This window comes from Natator depressus, chromosome 2 (genome assembly GCF_965152275.1).
Source record: "Natator depressus isolate rNatDep1 chromosome 2, rNatDep2.hap1, whole genome shotgun sequence".
NCBI lineage: Eukaryota > Metazoa > Chordata > Testudines > Cheloniidae > Natator > Natator depressus.
Genome location: NC_134235.1, coordinates 21300714 through 21325468, shown reverse-complemented (window position 1 = coordinate 21325468; position 24755 = coordinate 21300714). Strand labels below are relative to the sequence as shown.

Genomic DNA, 24755 nt, shown 5'->3' with positions numbered 1-24755 from the left:
TTTGCAAATATTTACTACTACTACTGTTATAGTCAGTTGCTCTTCTTTTTCAAAGGAGCTTCTAGTTTGCTGTGTTTTCATTATTTTGCTCCTAAGTAGCAGATGCAGATATAAACTGTTTGTTCTTGGCAAAGACTTTTCACATTATAATTAAAGACACAGGTAAAATATACACTGTAATTGTAATTTTCTTACATTAAGCCCCAAGCAGCAACTGCTCTGGTCTTTAAGTATCATTCATGCTTCTAGTATCATGTGCAAAAGTCCATCTATATCGAATTGCAAAACAACAGGTGCAGGTTTAGGATATATGAAGTCTCTACGTGCAGTACCCACTAAATGTATTTTATTGACCTTGTAGTCAGTACACCTGTTACAAACCTATTAACATTTTACACAAGCATAACTGGGAACTGAATTTGTCCCTCTATAAGAGGCTGGATGTCATCTGCATACTCAGCGTATCAAAGCCCATACTAATAAACAGTAATACTTAGCATTTAAAAAGGAATGTACAGATATTAATCTATCTAATGCTACAAAATCATTCAGTTAGGGGAATAAAAAAAAAACCCTTTGCCCTCAACTCCAAATTCCTTTCACAGTTCTCATTCATTCCAGTCCAGTGAACAAAAATCCTCACTCTTCCTAATGTGAAAAACCCGGTGATAAATTAATGAGCTATTACACAGAGCTTTTCAATAAGAAGTGTTAAATCATTTTCAGATCATTGGTTCCAAAAGATTTAAGCCTTTAGAAGGGAAAAAAAGCTCTTTTTGAAATACAGCAAGACATTAATTATTTCATCATTTGCAAGCTGTGTACAAACTTCAATTTTTCAATACCCAAATTTTGAGTTGAGTCTCTTTTAACAAATAGTAAGTGTTTATAATTCTTACGTAACTTATGTTTTTTAGATCTGGCTAAATTAACATTTGGCCACACAGGGTAAAAGGTCTCTGAATACATTTACATGCTTCTCAGGAATTTGTAGCTAGAAACAGGAATGCAACCACAAAGTCTTCCCCCATTTTTCTTTTTCTTTACCTTTATGAATGAGCATTTTGCAGAATCCTATCATTTTATAATGTGCAATCTGAGTGCTGGCCTTAAGGCAACTATTGCCCTTTGGGTGTAGGGCCCATTATAGCACCACAGCAATAGAAGTAGTCATCATGAGTCAGCAGTTTTTCCCCAACAGCTGATGTAGCTATGGCAGTTTCATAAGGCCACAGAAGCCCACAAATTTGACTTCTGGAAGTGACAAGGTATAGAGGGCCTGGTGTGAGAAGTGTGTGGTTGTACCAGGGCATTCTTTAATTTGCAAGTTTAAGGAGTTTTTTGAGCTCCAGCAAATGTCTTTTTTTTATGTCCAATTTATTTGCATTCATTTTGTTAAACCAGCTATAGCTCAAGCAAACCATTGCAGTCCATACTTGATGCTTTTCATTTATATAGCACCTCTCACCCAAAATCTCAAACAATTTTTGAAAATTTTCATGAATTTTGACCAATCGATGATCTGGCTATAAAACAGTAAAAATCATTTGTAAAAAAAAAAAAATTAAAGCATTTTTGCACAATTCATTTTGTCAAAATTTTAAAAATCCTCAGCTGGCTCTAATCTCAAAGTACTGTTCAAACTCTAATTAATTTTCAGAATGCAATTTGGCAGGTAATTATTATATCCAATTTATATAGCAAGAAACTAAGGCTCAGATCCACAAGGGAATTTAGGTCCTTAAGGTCCAGTGTTAGGCCCTAAATCCCAGGATTAGTTCCACTCCTTCTGAATGCAGTAGGCTCCTAAACTCAGTTTAGCACCTAAGATTTCAGGGAAAAGTTCCCTAGGTGCCTATGTTTCTGCCTCTGAGCTTGTGCACTGCTGCCTCCCTCAAGGTCTGTCTCCCATGTAAATGCCAAAGTGAGTCATGTATCAGGAGAAGATAGGTGTTCAGCTGCCAAAGTCATCTGCAGGGTCTGATCCAATAGGTATGCTCAGATAGTGGATCGAGTCTAGTTCAGAATCTGGCCAGAAGTAGAACCCAGTTTATAACTTTAGCCCAATACCTAGAGCATTCACCTGGGTTGTGGGAGACCCAGGTTCAATTCTCCCTCTCCCCTGCCAGAGAGGCAGAAAGGATTTGAACAGGGATCTCCCCCCTGCTGGAGTGGATGTACTAACCACTGAGCAATGGGATATTCTGATGTTAGGGTTCCCTCAACCTCTCTTGTTGAAGCTGTTCCACAATGAATAAATAATGATAGAGTGATTGGAAAAGAGAGAGTGGACCCAGGGTCTCCCACTTGTCAGGTGGGTGCCTTAATCACTGAACTATAGTCCTTCTTATGCTCACTCTCTTTTTCACCCAATGACTATTAAGTATTTATCCACAGGGGAAGAGTCACTTCATGTATAGAACCCCATTGACTTCAGTGAGGTTCCAAACCAGAGTAACTGGCAGAATTTGGTTCATTATTCCAAATGATCACCACCACATTTGGGAGCACAAAGTGTAAATATGCAATAGATGTTATCTTTACTCATACTATATGCTTGCTAATAATCGAGCTTAGAAGGTTTTTAAAAATAACAGCAGCAATGTTAAACACTGGGCCAGATTTTCAGAAGTGTATGTACAAAAATTTGTGTGCTCATTTGATCTGACCCACCTTAGACCTTACACCTGATGGGCACACACAAGTTGGAGTTGTTTTACACATAAGACCCAACACATATACATGCACATGCACCTGATGGTACTTGTGTGCCTAAATTAGCTTGTATAAATGTGTGTAAACATGCATATGTATTTCAACAAAAAATATTTTGAGTAAGTTCTCTGGCCTCTGTTTCTCAGCAGGTCAGACTAGATGATCACAGTGGTCCCTTCTGGCCTTGAACTATGAATCACTGTGAATCTAGTCCACTGTGTTTAACGCTTAACTCAGTGGTCCCCAAACTTTTTATGTTGCGCTCGCCCCCATCTGTAATGTAATCTGTCCGCCCCCGGGGACTGAGGCTGGAGCTGCAGCTGGGGCTGGGAGCTGCAGCTAGGAGCGGGAGCTGCAGTCAGGAGTGGAGCCGAAGCTAGGGCCTGAGCTGGAGTGGAGCTGGGGGCAGAGTGGGGTTGGGTGGTGCTCCCACCCCCTTGGGGGCTGGCCCGGGTCCCGCCACACCCCCCCGAGCATTTGTCTGCATGCACCCTCCTAAGGGAGTATACCCCACAGTTTAGGGACCGTTGGCTTAACTCCTTTAAAGCAACATGAAAATAGCAATGTAAATTCCTATCAAGCAAGCTGTTCTGCAAAGGTGTACCTTCCATCAGTGAGGAACCCAACTGTAGTTAATGGGGCCCCAGGCAGACCAAAGGGTCCTTCTGCAAGGAAGACTTTGCAGCTGTTAGTTAATTTAAATTATACCCCATACAGATAAACATTTTCAATATATCTTATTCAGAATGATCAGGTATATACATGTTGTCCCTTTTCTCGTCCTTTCCTCCTCAAAAATTATTAGTGTTGATTTATTTCAAATACTTCGTCTCAAGCCTGTATTGCTCTCTATTTTTATTTCAAATTGAACAATATTATCAATATTATTATAGGCATCAGGCATCTTTAAAAATGAGGAAATTAAAAAATACACATTTCTCATTATAAAACAAAAAACCAAAACCTACAACTTTTATTTGGCATGGAAATAGTTCCAGGGTTGCAGATATGCCTATCAGTATCTAGTGGAAATTAGTTGTGAATTGTCAAAGATAAGTTTTGTCTGTTTTATTAAATGTTCTTTCTGGATGTTTATTGGATTTGTAATGCAATCCTTTAGCAAACTGCCAGTGTTCTATTGGTTCCGTTAATGTGGACATAGCTTAGGAAAGTTTGTATGCAATGCTGTAGGGCCTGATCTGTCTCTTAGGCCTGGACTACACCGGGGAGAGGGTGGGGGAGAGATAAGTCGGTCTAAGTTACGCAACTTCAGCGACGAAAATAGCATAGCTGAAGTCAACGTACTTAGAGCTTCTTAGAATGTTTTCACTGTGGTAGGTCGACTGCTGACGCTCCCCCATTGTCTGCGCCTACGCTTCTCACTCGGGAGAGCGCTCAGCGGTCGATTTATCACATCTTCACTAGATGCGATAAATCGACCCCTGCTGGATCGATTGCTCCGGAGGTAAGTGTAGACATGCCCAAAAAAAATATGTATGAGGGAAAGGAGACATGATTCCAAAGGAGTACTGCCTTCTTCCATCTGATATAGAAAGGTGTGCAGAGAAATAAGGCAAGAGCTTCTGCATTACTGATTACACATAAAAATAGGAAATTCCATGCAACATCTTCTGCCCCCTCCCCCAACATTAAAAGAACATTGACACTTCAAGGTGAATGACTCACTCATAAGTCAGGAAATGACTATGCTAAATTTGCCTGTATCTAAATGAGGTTAGACAATATAGTGGTAAAAATGCTGGCACCTATGAGAAATTGTATTAAAAAGGACTGGGTAGACACAGCCTTGAAGTGCAAACTACATACAATTTCTTGTGAGAAAATAAGATAGCTGAGCTAGTAAAAACAGAAAAACATCAATACTGGTATGCTGGGAGTGATGGCAGTCTTTATAATTATGTGTTGAAACAAACTGAAACCATTCCAGCCTTAGATTGAGTTTCAGGATTGTTCAAGATCCATTGCTATTAAAATCAAACAAACACACATTTCTTTTTTTAAAAAATGGATTCCTCATTTAAAAAAACCTGTTTTGTGGGTTGGGGAATTTTTCTATATGTAACTTCTGTATAATGGCATATGAGTTTCATATACATACATAGTATGTCATTTTTGATATGTCCTATGTGTGTGGAGTGTATTATGTGAAATGGGTCATACTGCCATATTAATGTTAGTAATGCATGGGGATTTGTGTAACTTTAGTATATGTGGATGAATTGTGCAGTGAGGAGATGATCTGTTTAACTTCAGTACTGGTGGTTAATGCTGGGTGTATGTGAGAGAGGGTGGCTAAGGGATGTGGTGGATTTTCTGAGGGGGTGTTTGCTGTGTACATGAGTGAGTATGCAAGGATGCAGTGCGGTTGGCGTGTGTGGGAGGGGCACTGTGATCATTGTTACGGATATGTGTGAGTGGGATTGTGGTGGGGTTTGGGCTGTGTCAGGGGCCCTGTGGGAGTTTGGGGTTAGGGTGTGTGTATGAGAGCATTCTAGGGCCTTGTCTACACTACAGAGTTTTGTTGAAAAAACAGTGGATGTATACACACTACAATGCGACTTTTGGTGGCAAAAATGCCCTGTTTTCACAACAAAATAAAACTACCCTGTCAAGATACACAAAAGTTTTGTTGGCAAAGTGCCAATGTAGACACCATGCTTGATTTTATTGCTTTAATTTGCCTGCAGGAGGTGTCCCACAATGCCCATCCTGACCGCTCTGGTCAGCGGTTTGAACTCCGCTGCCCTGCAGCCAGGTAAACAACCATCTGCCCCTCCCCCTTTAAAGCCCTGGGAATTTTTAAAATTCCATTTCCTGTTTGCTCGGTGTGGAGAGGACTCATAGCATCTTCCCAGGTGACCATGGTGGCTTCATGCAGCAAACGCTCTTTCGCTTGGCCCACTGCGGAGCTGCTGTATCTGCTCAGTATTTGGAGAGAGGAGGCTGTGCAATCCCAGCTGTGCTTCAGCCGTAGGAATTTTGATACTTGTGCAAGGCTTGTGCGAAAAAGGCTATGATCAGGACACACTGCAGTGCAGAGCGAAGATAAAGGAGCTGAGGCAGGTGTACCATACAGCAAAGGAGGCAAACCTGCACTCTGATGCTACACTCAAGACCTGCTGGTTCTACAAGGAGCTGGATGCTATCCTTGGTAGCAACCCCACCACCACCACCAAGACCCCCATTGATATTTTGGCAGGCCTGGAGGCGGCAGAAAGAGGACCTAACCCGGAGGACGAAGTCATTGATGAAGAATGGAGTTAGACGACAATGTTGAGCCCACAACAGGGTCTCCTGGTGGAGCAGGCAGCCAGGAACTGTTTACCACTCTAGAGGTGTCTAGCCAATCTCAGCAGTTGCTCTCAGGTAAGCAAGAAGAAAGAGAGGAGACGCCTGGTAAGTGACTGAGGTTTGTGTAATGCGGAGGTGGGCTCAGGGTATAAAAATGGGAAGGCTGGCTGTATTACTGTGTTCCCAGACATTTCCTGGGCAGCTAATCAATATGGCGGAACAGGGTGTTGATGCATGCCAAGATCTCGTGGGAATCCTCCAGAGAGATCTCTAGGAAACTTCCTTGGAGTTCTCGGCATTCCTCTGCTGAAGGTTCCTTGGCAGAGCTGCTTTGTTCCTTCCCCCATTGTAGGAAACTTCCCGCGCCATTCAGCAATCACTTGTGCAGGGACCAAACCGGCACACAGACGAGCAGCACAGGGACCAGGGCGGAATCCACAAGTGTGTAGTAGATGTGCCCTTGTTTCCCTGCTTACCCTCAGGAGTGAGAGATCTGCTACAATGACCCCTGCCTGTGGAAAATGTGGGAGAATTTAGATTTTTTTCCCCTGGTCAGCTGCACCGCAACCCTTCTACAGTGCTCTTTTCCCCATGTAGAGAGCCCTCCCATCCAGCCAACACTCATCATGCTTTGGGTATTTGCTGAGATGTGTGCTTGCCAAGGGTCAGTGAGAGAGTGATTGTAATGTTACCAGAGGTGTATTTTACTGAAATGTTTCAATGCTGTGCATGAACTTAACAATTATGCTTCTGTGCATTGTTTCTTGTGCTTCTGCAGATGTGACCTTAGAGACACCCCACACACACCAGCAGAGTGTCTCCGCGAGATAAGAAAGCGCCCAAGATGGAGCAAAGAAGATATGTTCCGGGAGCAGGGCCGGATTAACTCTCCTGTGGGCCCGGGGCTATTAGATTTTGTGGGGCCCCTGTATACCAGTCTTTTTCCTGGGAGGGAGTTTGGTGCAGGATGGGGGTTGGGGCAGGGGATTGGGGTGCAGGAGGGGTGCGGGGTCTGGGAGGGAGTTTGGGTGCAGGAGGGGATTCTGATCTGTGACGGGGGTTCAGGTGGAGGAGGGGGTGCGAGGTGCAGGCTCTGGCTGGGAGGCGCTTACCACAAGCAGCTCCCGGCCAGCGGTGCAGCAGGGCTCAGGCTGCCTCCCTGTCTGCCATAGACCCATGCCGCTCCCGGAAGTGGCTGGCTGCTAGCACATCTCTAGGTGCCCCTTTGGGGGAGGGGGGCAGCAGGTCTCCATACACTGCCCGCACCTGCAAGTGCCGCCCCTGGCCAATGGAAGCTGTGGGGACAGTGCTGGGGGTGGGGCAGCGCACGGAGGTGCCTCCCCCACCCCTCGCCAGGGGCTGCAGAGATATGCCAGCAGCAAGCCTCTTCTGGGAGCGGCGTGGGGCTATGGCAGGCAGGCAGCCTGCCTGAGAGCCCCTTTTAGCATCCCAGAGATCGCTGCCTGTAATTTATTTTTGCGGGGCCCTGAGCTGCAGCCCCTAAAGCTCCTGCCTTAATCCGGCCCTCTCCAGGAAGTAGAGGGAAGCCAAAAGGCAGGACAGAAAAGAAAATCAGGAATTCGTTAAGGACGCTACCGTGTCGATGATTAAAATCATGGAGGAACAAACAAGCAGATGCTGAAGTCCTTAATAATGCTGCAGACTGAGCAGATGTGTGCACGCCCTCCCCTGCAGCTCATTCAAAACTCTTTTCCATGTCCTCCCCTCCCCCACCCAACTCTACCTGCACATTCCTTTCCGCTTTCTGGAAGTTCTCGGTTTCCCGTTCACTCCACCTCCTCAGACAACTTTCAAAATGATAGCTGGACCTACACACAGCTCTGAAAGTCTGCTCTTCCCTGGTACCACCTTTCCCACCAACTCTGTGTGTGTGTGTTGTTTTTTCTGAAATAATAGCAAAGTTTTGAACAATAACTAATCTTTATTTGTGTCTTACAAATTGAGATAGCAGGCACTACCAAGACATTCATAGGCAGTTTAATCATTTACTTACTTGAATTTAAGGCCCAAAATTTCACAATTTCTTCCTCGAATTACCCCCCCTCTGATAGCCCTGGTATCTGGCTGCTCAAAATCAGCAGCCAGGCAGTCTGCCTCAACATTCCACCCCTGAGCAAACCTTTCACCTTTATGTTGCATAATATTTATGAAGCTATAACACGTGACTATGACCCTGGGTATATTACCCTCACTGAGGTCTAACCTGCCATAAAGGCCTCACCAGTACATCTTTAATCTGCCAAAGGCACATTCCACGGTCATCTGGCACCTACTCAGCCTGTTGTTGAACTGCTTCTTACTGCGATCCAATTTTCCCATGTAAGGTTTCATGAGCCATGGTTGTAAGAGGAACGCTGTGTCTCCCAAGATCACTATGGGCATTTCAACATTCCCTTCATGCACCTTCCCAGACCACCCAATGCTGATGTCAGTGAATTGCCCATGGTTATCCAGAAGTGCCTGCAACACCATGGAGAAGTACCCCATCCTATTGATGTACTCTGTTGCAAGGTGGTCTGGTGCCAAAATTGGAATATGTGTGCCATCTATCTCCTCTCCACAGTTAGGGAAACCTGTTTCTGAAAAGCCATCCACTATTTCACGCACATTTCCCAGAGTCACGGTACTTTGTGGCAGGATGTGATTAAGTGATTTGAACACTTGCATTAACGCAGCCCCAGCGGTAGACTTCCCAACTCCAAACTGATTTGTGACCAACAGGTAGCAGTGTGGAGTCGCAAACTTCCACACTGCAATTGCCACACGCTTCTCTATCAATAGGGCAGCTCTCATTCTGGTGTCCTTGTGCCTCAGTGCTGGGGCGAGCTCCACACGCAGTTCCAGGAAGGTGGTTTTCCACATCCGAAAGTTCTGTAGCCAGTGCTTGTCATCCCAGGCCTGCATGACAGTACAATCCCACCATTTGGTGCTTGCTTCCTAAACCCAAAAGCGATGATCCACTGTCTGCAGCTGTTCTGAGAATGCCAAAAGAAATCTAAAGTTGCTCCTAGCCATATCACACACCATGTCAGGCAACTGCGAGTCTTGTTCATTAGGAACTTCATGATTAACTGCACTGCCATTCGTGATGTGTTAATGACAGTTATCAGAGCACAGGAGAGCAGTGCGTGATCCATCCACAAAGATGCCGGAGTGCACAGCAAACAAGGGCTGTTGAAAAATGCCGTGAAAGAAAGCCAGAAGCCCATGGAATGCTGGGATGGAAAATGATGCATCATGGGACATTGAACCTGATCTCAAGATGTGCCCCGATCCGCTCCGCCTTCCCACTAGACCTAACGGCAGGTGTTAAACTGCACTGTGGGATAGGTACTCACAGTGCATTGCTCACACTGTCAATGATAGCGCCCCAACTGTGGACGCACTCTGCCGACAGAGGGAACAAGTGTGATCATGCAATACCGATTTTTATTATAGCGCTTTTTGAGTGTCAACATAACTTTTGTGAACAAAACTCTGTAGTGTAGACAGGGCCTAGATGTACAAGTGTGGCTGCAGTGGGGTTTCAACGTGCGTGTTTGTGTATAGGTGGGGTTTGGGGGCATATGAGGGGGTTGCAAAGGGGGTTTAAAGTGTGTGTGTGAGGGAGACTGCAAGTGGGTTTGTGGAGGTTTTAGAGGGGCTGCACTGGGATTTTGAGATGTGTGAGAGGGAGGTTGCAATAAGGTTTATGGGGATTATGGATGAGGCTGCAGGGGGGATTTGAGGCTTGTGATGGGTGCAGTAGGTAGGTGTGAGAGGGGGTTGCAGTGAGGTTTGCAGGGGGGATGTGGAGCAGCAGTGGCATCTGAGATGTCTGAGGGTTATTAGGAGATGCGAGGGGCAGCAGTGGAGTTTGTGGGGGTTAAGAGGGTTGCAGCAGGGTTTGGGCAATTAGGCAGCAGTGTGGTTTGAGGTGTGTGAGGAGGAGCGGTAGACAGAGTAGCAGTAGGACATGTGGGTGGCTATAGTGGGGCTTATAGGGGGCCATGGGAGTAGGGTTTGCAGGGGGCTATGGGGCGGCAGTGAAGTGTGAGCGGGTTACAGTGATGGGCTATGGGCGGCAGTAGGGTGTGAGCAGGTTACAGTGACAGGCTATGGGTGGCAGTAGGGTGTGAGGGGGGGTTGCAGTGATGGGCTATGGGCAGCAGTAGGGTGTGAGGGGGGGTTACAGCGACGGGCTGTAGGTGGCAGTAGGGTGTGAGGGGAGTGACAGTGATGGGCTATGGGTCGGCAATGTGCTGTGAGGGGACAGCAGTAGGGTGTGGGGGAGCTATGGGGCGGCAGTGCAGGGTGAGGGATGGATTCATAGGGCAGCAGGAAGAGGGGGCGGCCATGCAGCGTGTGTGGGGGCTATGGGTCGGCAATGCGCTGTGAGGGGATGGGGGCAGCAGTAGGGTGTGATGGGGGTTTATGGGGCAGCAGTGCAGTGTGGGGGGGTGGGGGCAGCAGTGCAATGTGAGGGGGTGAGGTGGCAGTACGGTGTGAGGGAGTCTATGGGGCGGCCGGGCGGTGTGAGGGGGAGAAGTCTGGGGGGGCCGGGCGGTGTGGGGGGGCTATGGGGCAGCAGTGCGAGGGATGGATTCATGGGGCCGCAGGAAGAGGGGGCGGCCGTGCAGTGTGTGGGGGGGCTATGGGTCGGCAATGCACTGTGAAGGGTATGGGGGGCAGCAGTACGGTGTGAGGGGGGCTCTGGGGCGGCAGTGTGGTGTGTGGGGAGTCAATGGGGCGGCCGGGCGGTGTTCGGGGGGGGTGAGTATAGGGGGGCCGGGAGGTGTGCAGGGGGCTGAGGCAGCAGCCCGGTGTGACGGGGTCTATGGGGCGGCCGGGTGGTGTGCGGGGGGCTGAGGCGGCAGCACGGTGTGACGGGGTCTATGGGGCGGCCGGGCGGTGTGCGGGGGGCTGAGGCGGCAGCCCGGTGTGACGGGGTCTATGGGGCGGCCGGCTGAGGCGGCAGCCCGGTGTGACGGGCTCTATGGGGCGGCCGGGCGGTGTGCGGGTGGCTGAGGCGGCAGCCCGGTGTGACGAGGTCTATGGGGCGGCCGGCTGAGGCGGCAGCCCGGTGTGACGGGCTCTATGGGGCGGCCGGGCGGTGTGCGGGTGGCTGAGGCGGCAGCACGGTGTGAGGGGGTCTATGGGGCGGCTGGGTGGTGTGCGGGGGGCTGAGGCGGCAGCACGGTGTGACGGGGTCCATGGGGCGGCCGGGCGGTGTGCGGGGGGCTGAGGCGGCAGCACGGTGTGACGGGCTCTATGGGGCGGCCGGGCGGCGTGCGAGGGGCTGAGGCGGCAGCACGGTGTGACGGGCTCTATGGGGCGGCTGGGTGGCTTGCGGGGGGCTGAGGCGGCAGCACGGTGCGACGGGCTCTATGGGGCGGCCGGGCGGTGTGCGGGGGGCTGAGGCGGCAGCACGGTGTGACGGGCTCTATGGGGCGGCCGGGCGGTGTGCGGGGGGCTGAGGCGGCAGCATGGTGTGACAGGGTCTATGGGCGACCGGGCGGTGTGCCGGGGGGCTGAGGCGGCAACACGGTGTGAGGGGGTCTATGGGGCGGCCGGGCGGTGTGCGGGGGGCTGAGGCGGCAGCCCGGTGTGACGGGGTCTATGGGGCGGCCGGGCGGTGTGCCGGGGGGCTGAGGCGGCAACACGGTGTGAGGCGGTCTATGGGGCGGCCGGGCGGTGTGCGGGGGGCTGAGGCGGCAGCCCGGTGTGCGGGGAGTCTATGGGGCGGTGTGCGAGACCCGGGGGCAGCAGGGCTCCCGGCGGAAACACTCCCCGAGCCACCGGCGGCAGCAGCCCCCCGCCCCGGGTGGAAGCCGGGGGCGGGGCCGCGCATTGTGACGGCGCCGTGTCTCCGCCTCCCCCCTCCCTGTAGGGTGGTGCGGGCTGCCGCAGGCCGAGGCCCGAGCGCGAAAGGAACATGGAGGCGGCCGCACTGCGGGGGGCCTGGCCCGTCCAGGAGGCGGGAGCAGGACTATAGCGAGGTGCCTGGGCCAGAGACTGGTACGAGGCGGCGGGTCCCGGGGGATGGCGGCCCCTGGCCCCCCGCAGCTGCCGGGGCTGGGGCTGGGCCCGCGGCTCCGAACCGGGCTGGAAGTTGCGCTGCGGGTGCCCAGCCTCTTCCTCATCGACGCCATCTTCAACTCTTACCCCCTGCCGGGGGGCTCCCTGTGCGCCGGGCTCCTGGGGGTGCTGCTGCGGCTGCTGGGTGAGAGACCCCCCCCCGTGCGCCGGGCTCCTGGGGGTGCTGCTGGGGGAGAGACCCCCCTTTCCTCTCCTCCCCCTGTTCACTGAGCTCCTGGGGGTGCTGCTGGGGGAGAGACCCCCCCTCCTCTCCTCTCCTCCCCCTGTTCACCGGGCTCCTGGGGGTGCTGCTGGGGGAGACCTCTTCCACTCTACATCTCCTTTCCTATCCCACCCCGGCTCCTGGAGGCACTGCCGCGGGGGCTGGGTATCCCCCTGGGCCCCGGGATACCTGCACTTTCCCAACTGTCCGCCACCCTCCTTGTTGGTGCACCCGCACACCGCCCGGCCGCCTCCCTCCCCACTTCCAGCTCAGCCGAGTCACCCGCCAGCCTCTCTCTCGTGGCTGCTGCTTTCCCCATAACTCTTCTCGGTGTCTTACGCCGCCTGTTTCCCCGCAACCCCTCTATACCTAGGGTCCCTTCCCTTGAGCTCCTCCACGTTTCTTTTCCTTCCTGTTTCAATTCCAGCTGATCCGAATTCTCCAGCTTCTAGTCTCTGTTCTGTTGCCCTACTTCTCTCTTTTACCTGTACTGAGCAGATATGTCTGCAGTTCCCTCCTCTCCTGCTGCTGGTCTGACTTCATTGAGCTCATAGCGCTTCACTCTTTTTTATTCTCCACTCATCATTTTTTTCCTTCTGCTTCAGCATCTCTCCCTCCTAACAGCAGCAAGTTGAGAGCTCATTCCTTCTGCTACATGTCTCCTAACTGAAGTAAACTGAAGGGATTTCTTCTGCTCCTCTTTCCTCATTCTTTTGCTTTCTGCGTGTGGCTCCTAACCTGCCCTCAAATGAGATATTTTTGCCCCTCAGTAACAATTTGAGAACCCTAGAAAATTTTAAAATTCCATAGAAGTGTTAGGAATTATGATTGTAACTTTATCCGGCTAACAAGGCCTGCAAGTGATGCTGAAGCTAATACCTTCAGTGTCTCTAAAATAGATTACACTGTGGTAATGGGTCTTCTGCTATGTGACCATTTTGCATTACTATCCATTTCTCTTTAGAGTTTTTCTTTTTCTGCATATTTGAGATTGTAATGTTCTGTGTAGTCTGGAGATTTTCCACAGTCCTTTGCTTAGTGATCTTACACAAATCACATTCTAATAAGAGAGACTTTAAAAAACAACCACCAGAAGTGTAATATGCTTTGTTGAAACATACTTCAAAATCTTTGAATGTAATAGAATCACAGAAATGTGGGACTGGAAGGGACCTCAAGAGGTCATCTAATATTTAGTGCAGTCCCTTGCACTCAAGGCAGGGCTACATAATAATTAGACCATTCCTGACAGGTGTTCCTAACCTGTTCTTAAAAACCTTCAGTGACAGAGATTCCACAGCCTCCGTAGTCAATTTGGTCCTGGGCTTAACCACCCTGTCAGGAAGTTTTTCCTCATGTCAAACCTAAACCTCCGTTGCTGCAATCTAAGCCCATTGCTTCTTGTTCTATCTCCAAAGATTAACAAGAACAGTTTTTCACCTTCATCTTTGTAACAACCTTTTATGTATTTTAAAACTGGAGCAGGGAGGGATAGCTCAGTGGTTTGAGCATTGGCCTGCTAAACCCAGGGTTGTGAGTTCAATCCTTGAGGGGGCCATTTAGGGATGGGGTAAAAATTGGGGATTGGTCCTGCTTTGAGCAGGGGGTTGGACTAGATGACCTCCTGAGGTCTCTTCCAACCGTGTGATTCTATGATCATGTCTCCCCTCAGTCTTCTCTTCCTCAGCTTAAAGAAACCCAGTTTTTTCAATCATATAGCTTATAAAGTGCATGAAAAAGAATTCCCAGATAGGGAAAAAGTGAAACTTGGCAGGAGTCATGGTTGATATTGGGGAATTTTTCATTGTTTTCCTGTGTGATATATAATATATTTATATTACAGTAGTGTCCCTGTGTCCCATAAACAGGACTGGGATACTATTGTCCTAAGCACGGTACAAATGCAGTTCCCACCTGTACAGCGTTTGCAATCCCAAAAGACAGGAGAGAGGCAGAAGGTGGAGGAAAGGAACACAAAATACAATGTTTCAGAGTAGCAGCTGTGTTAGTCTGTATCCGCAAAAAGAAAAGGAGTACTTGTGGCACCTTAGAGACTAACAAATTTATTAGAGCATAAGCTTTCATGAGCTACAGCTCACTTCATCGGATGCATACAGTGGAAAATATAGTGGGGAGATTTTATATACACAGAGAACATGAAACAATGGGTGTTACCATACAGACTGTAACAAGAGTGACAAAGTGAGCTATTACCAGCAGGAGAGCGGCGGGGGGCAGAACCTTTTGTAGTGATAATCAAGGTGGGCCATTTCCAGCACTTTACAAGAACAGTAGAAGCAGAAATCATAGAATCATAGACTATTAGGGTTGGAAGACACCTCAGGAGGTCATCTAGTCCAACCCCCTGCTTAAAGCAGGACCAATCCCCAATTTTTGCCCCAGATCCCTAAATGGCCCCCTCAAGGATTGAACTTACAACCCTGGGTTTAGCAGGCCAATGCTCAAACCACTGAGCTATCCCTCCCTTCCACAAGGAGAAATAGTTTTACTGGAGTGGATGTGTCATTACACAAAGGCTTCTTGTGGCTGCTGCTCCTCATGTGAAGAATTGGGTAGGCTACATGGCTCAGTGCCTAGGTGAGTTCATGGATTGTAGCATGCAGGCTAGAAAGCCTCCATATGCCCACTGTGCCTTCAGTTGAAGCTGGTGGTGGTGCTTTTGGAGAAGGAGCCCTTCTTGTTCCTGCTTTTCTGTATGGTGGGAGAAAGGGAGGGGGATAAATGGTTCCTGTTCATTAGGAAGGTCTCTCTTTGTCTTGCGGGACTGGAAGGCCCTGACTTACTCCCTCTGTTCCCTAAGCTGGTGTGGGCACTACCTCAAACTGATAAATTACCTTTTTTTTTTAAAGTGATACTTCTAAATGTCTCATTGAAACACCTTTCAAAGTCCTGTTTTGTATGAGGCAGATGCTTTAGAAAGTGCCTTGGAATTAATCCCACATAAATGAGAGTTGGTGTGTTTGTTATTGGATGATCTCTGTTAAGTGTCTAATAATATGATTATGGCACTCTTCAGAATGGTGTCTGTATGATAGGTTTTTGGAGAAGGAGAGGGTAATCATTTTGTTCTTTGTTTTTTTTTTCCTCCATGAAAAGTTTTGGAAGAAAGCTTATGCTCAAATAAATTTGTTAGTCTCTAAAGTGCCACAGCTACTCCTTTTCTTTTTTTAAAAACTAAACTGGTTGCAGCATTTGATATACTGTAGGAACAATCCTGCACTGATATAAACACACTTCCTACCCAAAAGTGATGTTGACCACTTTTAATTGGAGAACCTCCTTAAGATATTGATATTTTTCATATTGATCAGTAATGAAGTGACTTGATGTGACTGTTTCTCCCTATATTTAATTTTTTCTCTTCCCTACCCCTCAAATAAGAAGAGAACTGTTACAGTCCACATTCGCAATCAGAAACAACTTTATTAAGACATACTTAAGACAGTATTTTGTTAACTAGCTATATTCTGACTACTTGAAGACTTTCATTTTGCAGCTGACAATGTGTTACTGAGATCAACATAAACTGAAATATTATTTGACTCTGAAATACCATAGATTATGCCATATTGAAATAATGGAAGAGTTTTGTTGGTAAAACTCCAACATGTAGGCAGTGACTGTCTGGACTGATTCTACTTTTAACAAGTTGACTTTTAAAAAAATAGGATAAATACCCTAATTTAGCTATGGATGGGAGGAAAGGTTATGTGTCCCAATGAAATTTCATTGATACTGTTGGAGAGTGCTGTTTGAATAGTTTTGAAACGCTCTTCCAGATAGTATATCTTGTTTTGAGAAGAATGAATGGAATGCTGTACAGTTATGGTACATTATGGAATCCTTTTGCTTCCGTTTAAATTTTGTATTCAGTTCTGCCCTGATTTGCTTCCTATGTAAGTAACCACATTGGCTTCAACTGGGATTAGGTGAATAGGAAGTCAGGGCAGAATGGAGTCCTAAAACTATTTCCAAGCTTTCTCTAACCTTTCTGCTTAACCTCTCACTTTATCTCCCTAGTTAGACACTCTCCTTTCACCATCTCCTTTGGCTCCCAGTTTTCTTTAAGCATTAAAATCACTTCTGGGGTCATGTGTGTCTAATGCATTACATTGTCACTTCAGAAGGCAATATCTCTTCTTTGGGGTGTGCTGATTTGACAGTTTCACTGGAGATGTTGCTTTCTAAGTGTAGATTGAGCTTGAGGTGGACAGAGTTGGGGGTGGAAAGACAGTTCAGTGGCTGATTAAAGAGTTAAAAAATAAATAGTATGTGGACAAGTAATAGTTCCTTCTAATATAGCTCTTATATTACTGACTTTTGAATACTCTGTTGAATTCTGGGTACCACATTACCAGAAAGATACTGACAAATTGCAGGGAGTGTAGTTGAGAATAGAAACAAGGGAATTAGAGGTATTGATTACAGTATAAGGGAAGATACAAATTACACTATTAGTAATAATTGTTTTTTACTGTTCGTAAATCTTTGTTCTCAGAGGATTTAGAGCATTGTGCAACAATCAATTTAAAATATTATTTTCAGAAAGCAACCGGGTTCTGTCCTTATATAAAACACATGAACCAGGTATGATATATTTGGATTTTCCAAATGAAGTTGCTAGCAACTCACGATATGTTTATAGCTAGAACTACACTGGTACTGGGTACAATCCTATCCCGAGCAGGTGCCTGCAGCTCTTCGTTACCCATAATGGTGTGTCATTGCAGAAGCAAAAAAAAAAAAAAAAAAAAAAAATCCTCACGATATTAGTCAAAATTTATTCAAACTGGTTTGGACGTGAACACTGTCGCATGGACAGAAAGGCTATGGACAAGTGAGGTATCACAGAGGCTAGTGTGAGTCCCATTGTATTTAACATTTTCATTAATGACTTGGAGGTGGTTGTTGAGGTGATAAATGGCACACTAATGAAATTCATAGATGATACTAAAGAAGGAGGCATTGGAAGGACAGAGATAATACAAATATATGTTGTAGAGATTAGAAACATGGCCCAAGAAAAACACAACAAGATTAAACATGGAAAAATGCAAGCTTTTAAATCTGGGGCAAAAGACATCACAAATTCTATATGAGGGAAAAATGTGGCAAACAGATATGCTGAGACCTGAAATTGACAGACAACAAATTCGGTGTGAGTTTTCACTGTGATATGGCAGGCAAAGACCAATGCTTTTGTACACACGTCACAAAATTGTATCATGTCACAAAACAAGTAGGTAATAGTTCCTCTCTGTATGAGTTTGTTCAGTTCTGAACACCTTATTACAAGACCTTATAAGAGAGAGAGATAAATTAGAGCAGGGGCAGGCAAACCTTTTGGCCTGAGGGCCACATCGGGTTTCTGAAATTGTATAGAGGTCTGGCACCTGCCCCCATCTGACCCCCCCCAGCTTCTCGCCCCCTGTCCCTTGGCAGCCCCCCGCCTCATCCAACCCCTCCTCTCATTCCTGACTGCCCCCCGCCGCCCCATCCAACCACCACTTCTCCCTGACTGTCCCCGGAACCCCTGCCCCGACTGCCCCCCCGCCGCCCCATCCAACCCCCCCTCCCCCTTCCTGACTGTCCCTCCGGAACCCCATGCCCCCATTCAACTCCCCTGTTCCCTGCCCTCTGACCGCCCCGACCCCTATCCACACGCCCGCCCACTGACCATCACCCCAAACTCCCCTGCCCTCTATCCAAACCCCCACCCCCTTACCGCGCTGCCTGAAGCGCTGGTGGCACTACAGCCGCGCTGCCCAGAGCACCAGGACAGGCTGCTGTACCGCCCGGCTGAAGCCAGCCATACCACCAGGCAGCACAGAGCACCGGGTCAGGCTGCGACTCTGCTGCTCCGCTGCCCAGAGGATTGTGCCGGTGGTGCAGTGAGCTGAGGCTGCGGGGGAGGGGGAACAGCAGGGAAGGATTCTGGGGGTTAGCCTTCCAGGCCAGGAGCTCAGGGGCTGGGCAGGAGTGTCCCATGGGCCATAGTTTGCCCACCTCTGAATTAGAGGGAGTTCAAAGAAGATCAATAAAAGTAAATCTGTACACTTATTAAAAAAAAAAAAAAGATTAAATTACATAGGATGAGACATAACAATTCAAAAATATCTGAATAGTATAAATATCAAATTATGTCAAATTATTTATGGTAGTAGAAGGATGTATATCTAGGAGTTACAAGATGAAATTAATAAACATTTTTTCTAAAAACTTCCTAACAATCTATTAAGCTGTGGAATGGAATCCTAAAATTCCCTGCATAATGTAGGAAAACTAAATCTAGCTAGATTGGGAAAACAAACTTTAAAATGTGTTATAGGGAATGTCCTACAGTGACTAGTATCTATTCTATTTTCCAATTAGGTCTAATTTCTGTGATTGTCTCCCAGCTTGTAAGAGCAGTATGTTTTTGGTTTCTCTAGACCAGTGTTGCTCAGCCAGTGGGTTGTAACCCGCAGCAGGGTCATGAAAGGAATTGGGTTGGGGAGGTTGGGGTATCACAGTCTAAAACAAAAAAAATCTTCCTCCCCTGTTCCCTGCAGACCCTTACCCTTCAAATCAAGTATTCCCTACCAATCTCTCGACACACACAAAAATATATAGGTTTATCATTGTTAATACATTTACTATAAAAGTAAGAGTGAAAATGTTAGATTGCAAAATTTGACTTTGAATAAGTGGTCACCAATCTCAAAAGGTTGAAAAATGCTGCCTCAAGCAAATTGTTTTGTCATTTGAGTCAAACAGCTGTTAGAAATATGTAAAAAAAATTGTAGGTTTTACCCTAGGTTTTCAGCAACTTTCTACAGATCTGGATAGGAATATGGTATCCTGTATGAACATGAATGTGCAGTTGTATTCTTGGCTTTCTCTCTTACTATCATACTTTTATATTACAAAAATAATTGGTTTCCTATCGTCAAACTAAAAAGTTAAACTAATTGGACACTAGATTATTTAAGGTGTTGTAATAGCTTGACTTTTTAGAATGATTGAAGTGAACACCTCAAAATAGCAGCAATTTAAGAATGTCTGAAGGTTTCAAAATATATTCTGATAGCAACATTTTACTTATACTGTTCTCTAAATTTTAAAAATAATTAAAAAAAAAAAGTTAGTGAAAGGCTCTGGATTAATTGTCCTACAGACTGAAGTCCTCTATAGATTCACAGTACTTGAAGAGTTCAGGCATTGGCAGTTCAGTGCTTTTGTCAAAAATAAGTTATTTGGCTCAATACGGGTGTAGCTGAGAGGAAATTTAGTGGTGTATGATATACAGAAAGTCAGACTAGATGAACAAATGTCCCATCAGGTCTTAAAATCTATGAATCTCCCTGCATTGTGTCTCAACACTGATCTGGAAGGATCCCACTCTACCGAGATGGGGGAAGTAGTTAAGTCTTTGTATTGAAATGGCAAAAAAGACGGACAGTTGTGGTGGTGACTTACTGTTTTTGCATAATTGGTGTGGGGCTCACTTTTTGTGTATATTAAAGGCAAATTAAGTAATCCTGTACCCTGGTGCCTCTTGCACAGAAAAAGCTAAAGTTTAAACAGTAGCTCTATTCACAAATGTTTTTTAGAAATGTTTAAAGGTAAATAAAAGCATCAAAGCTAAAAACTCTGAACTGTGTATCATGAGAGTTAATAGGTAAAATGTGTGTGTCTAATTTCTGCTGAAAACTAAATGATTTCATTCTGTTTTTTAGGGGTCTTTGTATCCAGTGTTGTTCTGGTCTTGCAACAGCGAGCACTTTTCAAGTTTTATATGATCAGCTCAGCATTTCTGCTAGCTGCAACCTCAGTGTTGGTGAATTATTATGCTTCTTTGCACATAAACTTCTACAGTGCTTACTACACAGCAGCTTTTGGAATTCAGTTCCTCCCTCATAAAGGACCCTCACTATGGATGGCACTTTCTATACTTCAGCTTTCCTTTGGGATTGGATATGTTACATTGTTAAACGTACAGTCCATATACTCCCAACTAATCATACTCGATATACTGATTCCTATAATAGGCTTGATCATTGAATTACCTTTAAATGTCAGACAGATTTTAGTTTTTATTTCAGGCCTAATTCTGACATTATATACCACAATCAATTTAGTTATGAAAATTAAATGGTTCTATTATTCCACACGATACGTTTATCTCCTTTTAAGGCATATGTATCGCATTTATGGATTACAGTTATTGATGGAAGATACGTGGAAAAGGATTCGTTTTCCAGCTGTACTGCGTGTGTTCTGGCTAACGAGACTTACAGCACAAGCAGTTGTGTTAACTTATGTTGTCAAGATGGCAGAAACTAATACAGAAGAGAAGTTCTACTTGATTTCTTGGGAAAATTGTTGGGAACTAGTTTGCAGTCTTATAATAAGTGGGTGTGATTCTACTTTAACTGTCTTAGGCATGAGCGCTGTAATTTCTTCAATAGCCCATTATTTGGGACTGGGTATTTTGGCCTTTATTGGATCAACTGATGAAGATGACAAGAGGCTTGGTTTTGTAGCACCTGTTTTATTTTTTATTTTGGCTCTGCAGACTGGCTTAAGTGGTCTAAAGCCAGAAGAGAGACTAGTTCGCCTAAGTCGAAATATGTGCCTTTTGTTAACTGCAGTCCTGCATTTTATCCATGGAATGACAGACCCTGTACTAATGTCTCTCAGTGCCTCCCATGTGTCATCATTTCGCAGACACTTCCCTGTACTTCTTGTTTCAGCTTGCCTTTTTATTCTTCCAGTTCTGCTCAGTTATATCCTTTGGCACCACTATGCACTAAATACATGGCTTTTTGCAGTTACAGCATTCTGTGTGGAACTTTGCCTAAAAGTAATTGTTTCTATCACGGTTTATGTACTATTCATGATTGATGGTTACTATAATGTCCTATGGGAAAAGCTTGATGATTATGTCTACTATGTTCGTTCAACAGGCAATATTATTGAGTTTATATTTGGTGTGATCATGTTTGGAAATGGAGCTTATACCATGGTATTTGAATCAGGAAGTAAGATTCGGGCTTGCATGATGTGTCTACATGCGTATTTCAACATCTACTTGCAAGCAAAGAATGGCTGGAAAACTTTTATAAATCGGAGGACAGCTGTTAAGAAAATAAACTCACTTCCTGAAGTAAAAGGAAGTCGGTTACATGAAATAGATGATGTATGTGCAATCTGCTACCATGAGTTTACTACATCTGCTCGTATTACTCCATGCAACCATTACTTTCATGCACTTTGCCTTCGGAAATGGCTCTATATTCAAGACACTTGTCCAATGTGCCATCAAAAAGTATATATTGAAGAAAAGGAAAATGCAAATATCTCTAACAATGGGTTTGTTGCACCTAATGAAAATCCTGTAGAAGTTGCAGAAGAAGCTGCTGAAGCTGCACATGAAATAAATGAAGATAATGACAGTACCGACAGTGGTGATGATGATGACTGTGTGGCAGAACACCAGAATGAGACTCTTAATGTTGATTCTGACTCCCTGGGTGACTAAAATCACTGAGGTATTTGTTTAAAATGGAGTTCAGCAACAGAATAAAAGTTTCACTTCACTGTATACTTAAGCACAACAATGGTATCTCAGTGTTGTCTGTGAACGGTTGTCATTTACTCTGGTGTGCTACTGTAAATATACCACTAATTATTTCCAGTCTCTTTCATGACTACCTTAAACTTGTGTACATTATTGTACATGGAATAAAATGTTTTCACATGTTTAAGACAAAGTTGGATGAACACTTGATATAGTGACACATGTAATCCATCTGCTGTGCCAAAGACTGCATGCTAAATTCTAGAAGAATGATTTTTGGCTGTGATTTAAACTATTGGAGAAAAAAGACCTTCAGTATTCCTAGAAGACACAATTGGAGATGAAATGTTTTGAACCTATAAATTTAAAAACATTAGCAGAACATTATAGCTATCTCAAAATAAAGTTCAGGTTTGTAGAAAACTTAAAAGTACTTGTGTGTGTGGAATATAGGAATGAAATTGCTATGTTTTCTGGAAAACTTTCTCAGAACCAAGCTGTATGGTGGATAGGTAAACTTCATTAATATGAGAAGGTACCATGCAAAGTAAAAACTTTGAATCAGATTAAAATAAGTCTGTAAAAAGCAAAGTACTAGAAAAGATGAATCGAGAGCATAGCTGCTACAGACTATGCTTAAAATTGATCCTAGAACATTGTGAGGGAAGTAGAGCTGCAAAACTGACTGTACAAAAAGCAGACCAAGTTTGTTGAGGCATTAGGTCTGTGGCCATCAGCAGCTTTTTGTGCAGCCACAGTCTCCTTGGCACTGATAGAGGTGGGGGGCAAAGCAATGGCCCTCCCCAGGGGCACCAGCAGGTGTTGGGACCGACCCCCTTTGGATCCACAAATACCAGAGGAGTAGGCTTTAGGCCTGGGGTGGCAGGCAGCAGCTTCAGCCTTGCAGCAGTAGGTTCCATCCCCTGGACATGGGGCTTTGGGCTCCAGCCCCAGGCTCGCCCCCATTATGGCCTCTTACCCCTGTTGCATAGCTGCAGGGCTCCTCTCCTTAGGCTCAACCCCCATTACCCCTGGCCCCTGCTGCTTTCCTACCCACCTCCCTATCCAGGGCTTAGCTCTGGCAAGCTGGAGGACAAATTGAGTAAGTCAGTTGTGAAAAGTGATATTTGTATGTTATTCACTGTCTCCCAGCTAGCTAACAAGCCTGCTGCTGTGAAAAGTGATTAACATACAAATATCACTTTTCACAGAAACAGACTTACTAGCTAGCAAATCTTTAAAAAATCCCCCCCCCCCAAAAAACCACAACACTATGCAAAGTACTTTCTGTTTCTATTCTGTTTAGGTCCAGTAAAGAATAGACATAACTGTACATTTTTTATTGAGTCTGCAAAAAAAAACCCACACAAATAAATTAGTGATTTGGACATGTATATATGCATATTTATTATTTTTTCGTTAAGTATTTTAGGAAAATGGTCAGAGTGGTCACCAGAAAGATTTGGTGGCTGCACTATGAGGCCACCAAAAAATTTGTTGCAAGAACCCCTGCTTTAGATGTTCAGTATTTGAGGTTTACAAAGACAGGTTTAATCTTGTCATACCTCAAAATAATTTTTTTTTTTTTTGGCAGGAGTGGGGGTGGTTTTTTTTTTTTTTTAAGTTTTATAGTAAGGTTAACAGACTTTGCATACTTTTATACAAAATAAAGGGTAAGGAACAGCATTACATATCAGAAAAGAAGACTTTAATAGTATTGTTGTAAAGAGTGTTGGCCAGTTCAAGTGGGTCTTCCTCTCTTACTGTCGTCATTATCTCTAGTACTTGACTAAAAAGAAAAAAAAGTTAATTTTACTCAGTTACGTGTAATGGTAAATATACTAATGTCAGTTTAGTTTATGTGTACAGAACTAGCTATGAGGGGACCAAGATGGTCAGGACTTAATGGTGCAAGTATACTTTAGTTTCATTTGTACACAGTAATTAGCTTCTACCACTTAAAACATCAGCCACTCACTGGCAGTCTCCTAATCTTTGATCCTTTGACAACTTTTGCTTGGCCTACATAGGTAGTTAAACAACCTTACATTCCAATGAAAGTGATTTTGCTGGACGGGTGAAATTTCTGCTATTTTGGATAAAGTGCAGTATAAATCTCTCACATAGGCCATCAGAAGTTCAGAGGGTGAAGTTAAGAGTGTAGTCAATTAAATAGCCTATACTCTTGCGTCCTATCCACATTTTTTATTTCTAATGAACAAGTTCTTAGGTGTTTAGCAATAGCTTGTTAATTTAACACTTCAAGAATATGGTTTTTAATAAATCTGGTTGTTATAAGGGATGGGGAAGAAGCCAAAGGATAAGACTAAATAAATACTCACACTTTTCAAAAACTGTTACCCTAAGTCTTGACAGGTGGAGCAATGCACTACCACTTATTTGTATTTAGAAAATACAGGTTTCCAATTAGTAGCTGAAAAACAAGGATTGAATAGTTGTTCCTTCCACTACTTGGTGATCCCTGATAGCCCTTAAGACTACCTTTGACTATTAATGCAATATTGTGCTTCTTTAGATGCAGCTGAATTAGTGGATACACTTCTGCTTAGAAAAAAGCTCAGTTAAGTTCTACAGTGCTGCCCTTTCAAGTTCTTTATTGCCACTAAAGCTTCAGTTCACAAGAAAAATTTCTGCACAGGTGGTTTGTTGTAGGTACAAGACATTAACAGTAAGTGAAAGTGATCACTGAGGGAGAGATTCTCAGCTGGTTGTAGATACATTAGCTTCAGTAGAGCTACACCAATTTACCCCAGCTGAGGATCTGGCCTCAGGAAGTCTCACTAGGAAATCTTAAGCTGAAGTCCATATTTAGGCCAATAAATA

General features: G+C 45.2%; 2 protein-coding genes and 1 long non-coding RNA gene across 4 annotated transcripts in view; 2 read left to right on the top strand and 1 right to left on the bottom strand.

The window, feature by feature from the left end:
• Positions 1-6886, top strand: part of LOC141981276 (uncharacterized) — a 57384-nt gene extending 50498 nt beyond the window's left edge. The window contains exons 2-3 of the long non-coding RNA XR_012637713.1: positions 5936-6102; positions 6806-6886. This is a non-coding gene — a long non-coding RNA (uncharacterized LOC141981276). The remainder of the gene's footprint in view (positions 1-5935; positions 6103-6805) is intronic.
• A 5037-nt stretch (positions 6887-11923) lies between these two features.
• On the top strand, positions 11924-22506 carry RNF139 (ring finger protein 139). The gene is made up of 2 exons (XM_074943880.1): positions 11924-12250; positions 20068-22506. Exons 1-2 carry the CDS (start codon positions 12070-12072, stop codon positions 21870-21872), a joined length of 1986 nt encoding a protein of 661 aa, XP_074799981.1. The 5' UTR covers positions 11924-12069; the 3' UTR covers positions 21873-22506.
• Positions 22507-23293: 787 nt separating this feature from the next.
• The window catches only part of TATDN1 (TatD DNase domain containing 1), a 29273-nt gene continuing 27811 nt past the window's right edge, over positions 23294-24755 (bottom strand). For both annotated transcript variants that reach the window (XM_074943877.1, XM_074943878.1), the window contains exon 12: positions 23294-23700. In XM_074943877.1, coding sequence (XP_074799978.1) covers positions 23598-23700 — 103 coding nt within the window. In that variant the 3' untranslated portion in view covers positions 23294-23597. The remainder of the gene's footprint in view (positions 23701-24755) is intronic.

What these genes read in the sequence shown, in the direction of transcription:
- RNF139 (XM_074943880.1), top strand. Translation starts at nt 12,070, where the DNA reads ATGGCGGCCCCTGGCCCCCCGCAGCTGCCGGGGCTGGGGCTGGGCCCG. An exon ending in GGTGCTGCTGCGGCTGCTGG is followed by an intron (nt 12,251 to 20,067) that starts GTGAGAGACCCC and finishes TCTGTTTTTTAG; the next exon opens with GGGTCTTTGTATCCAGTGTT.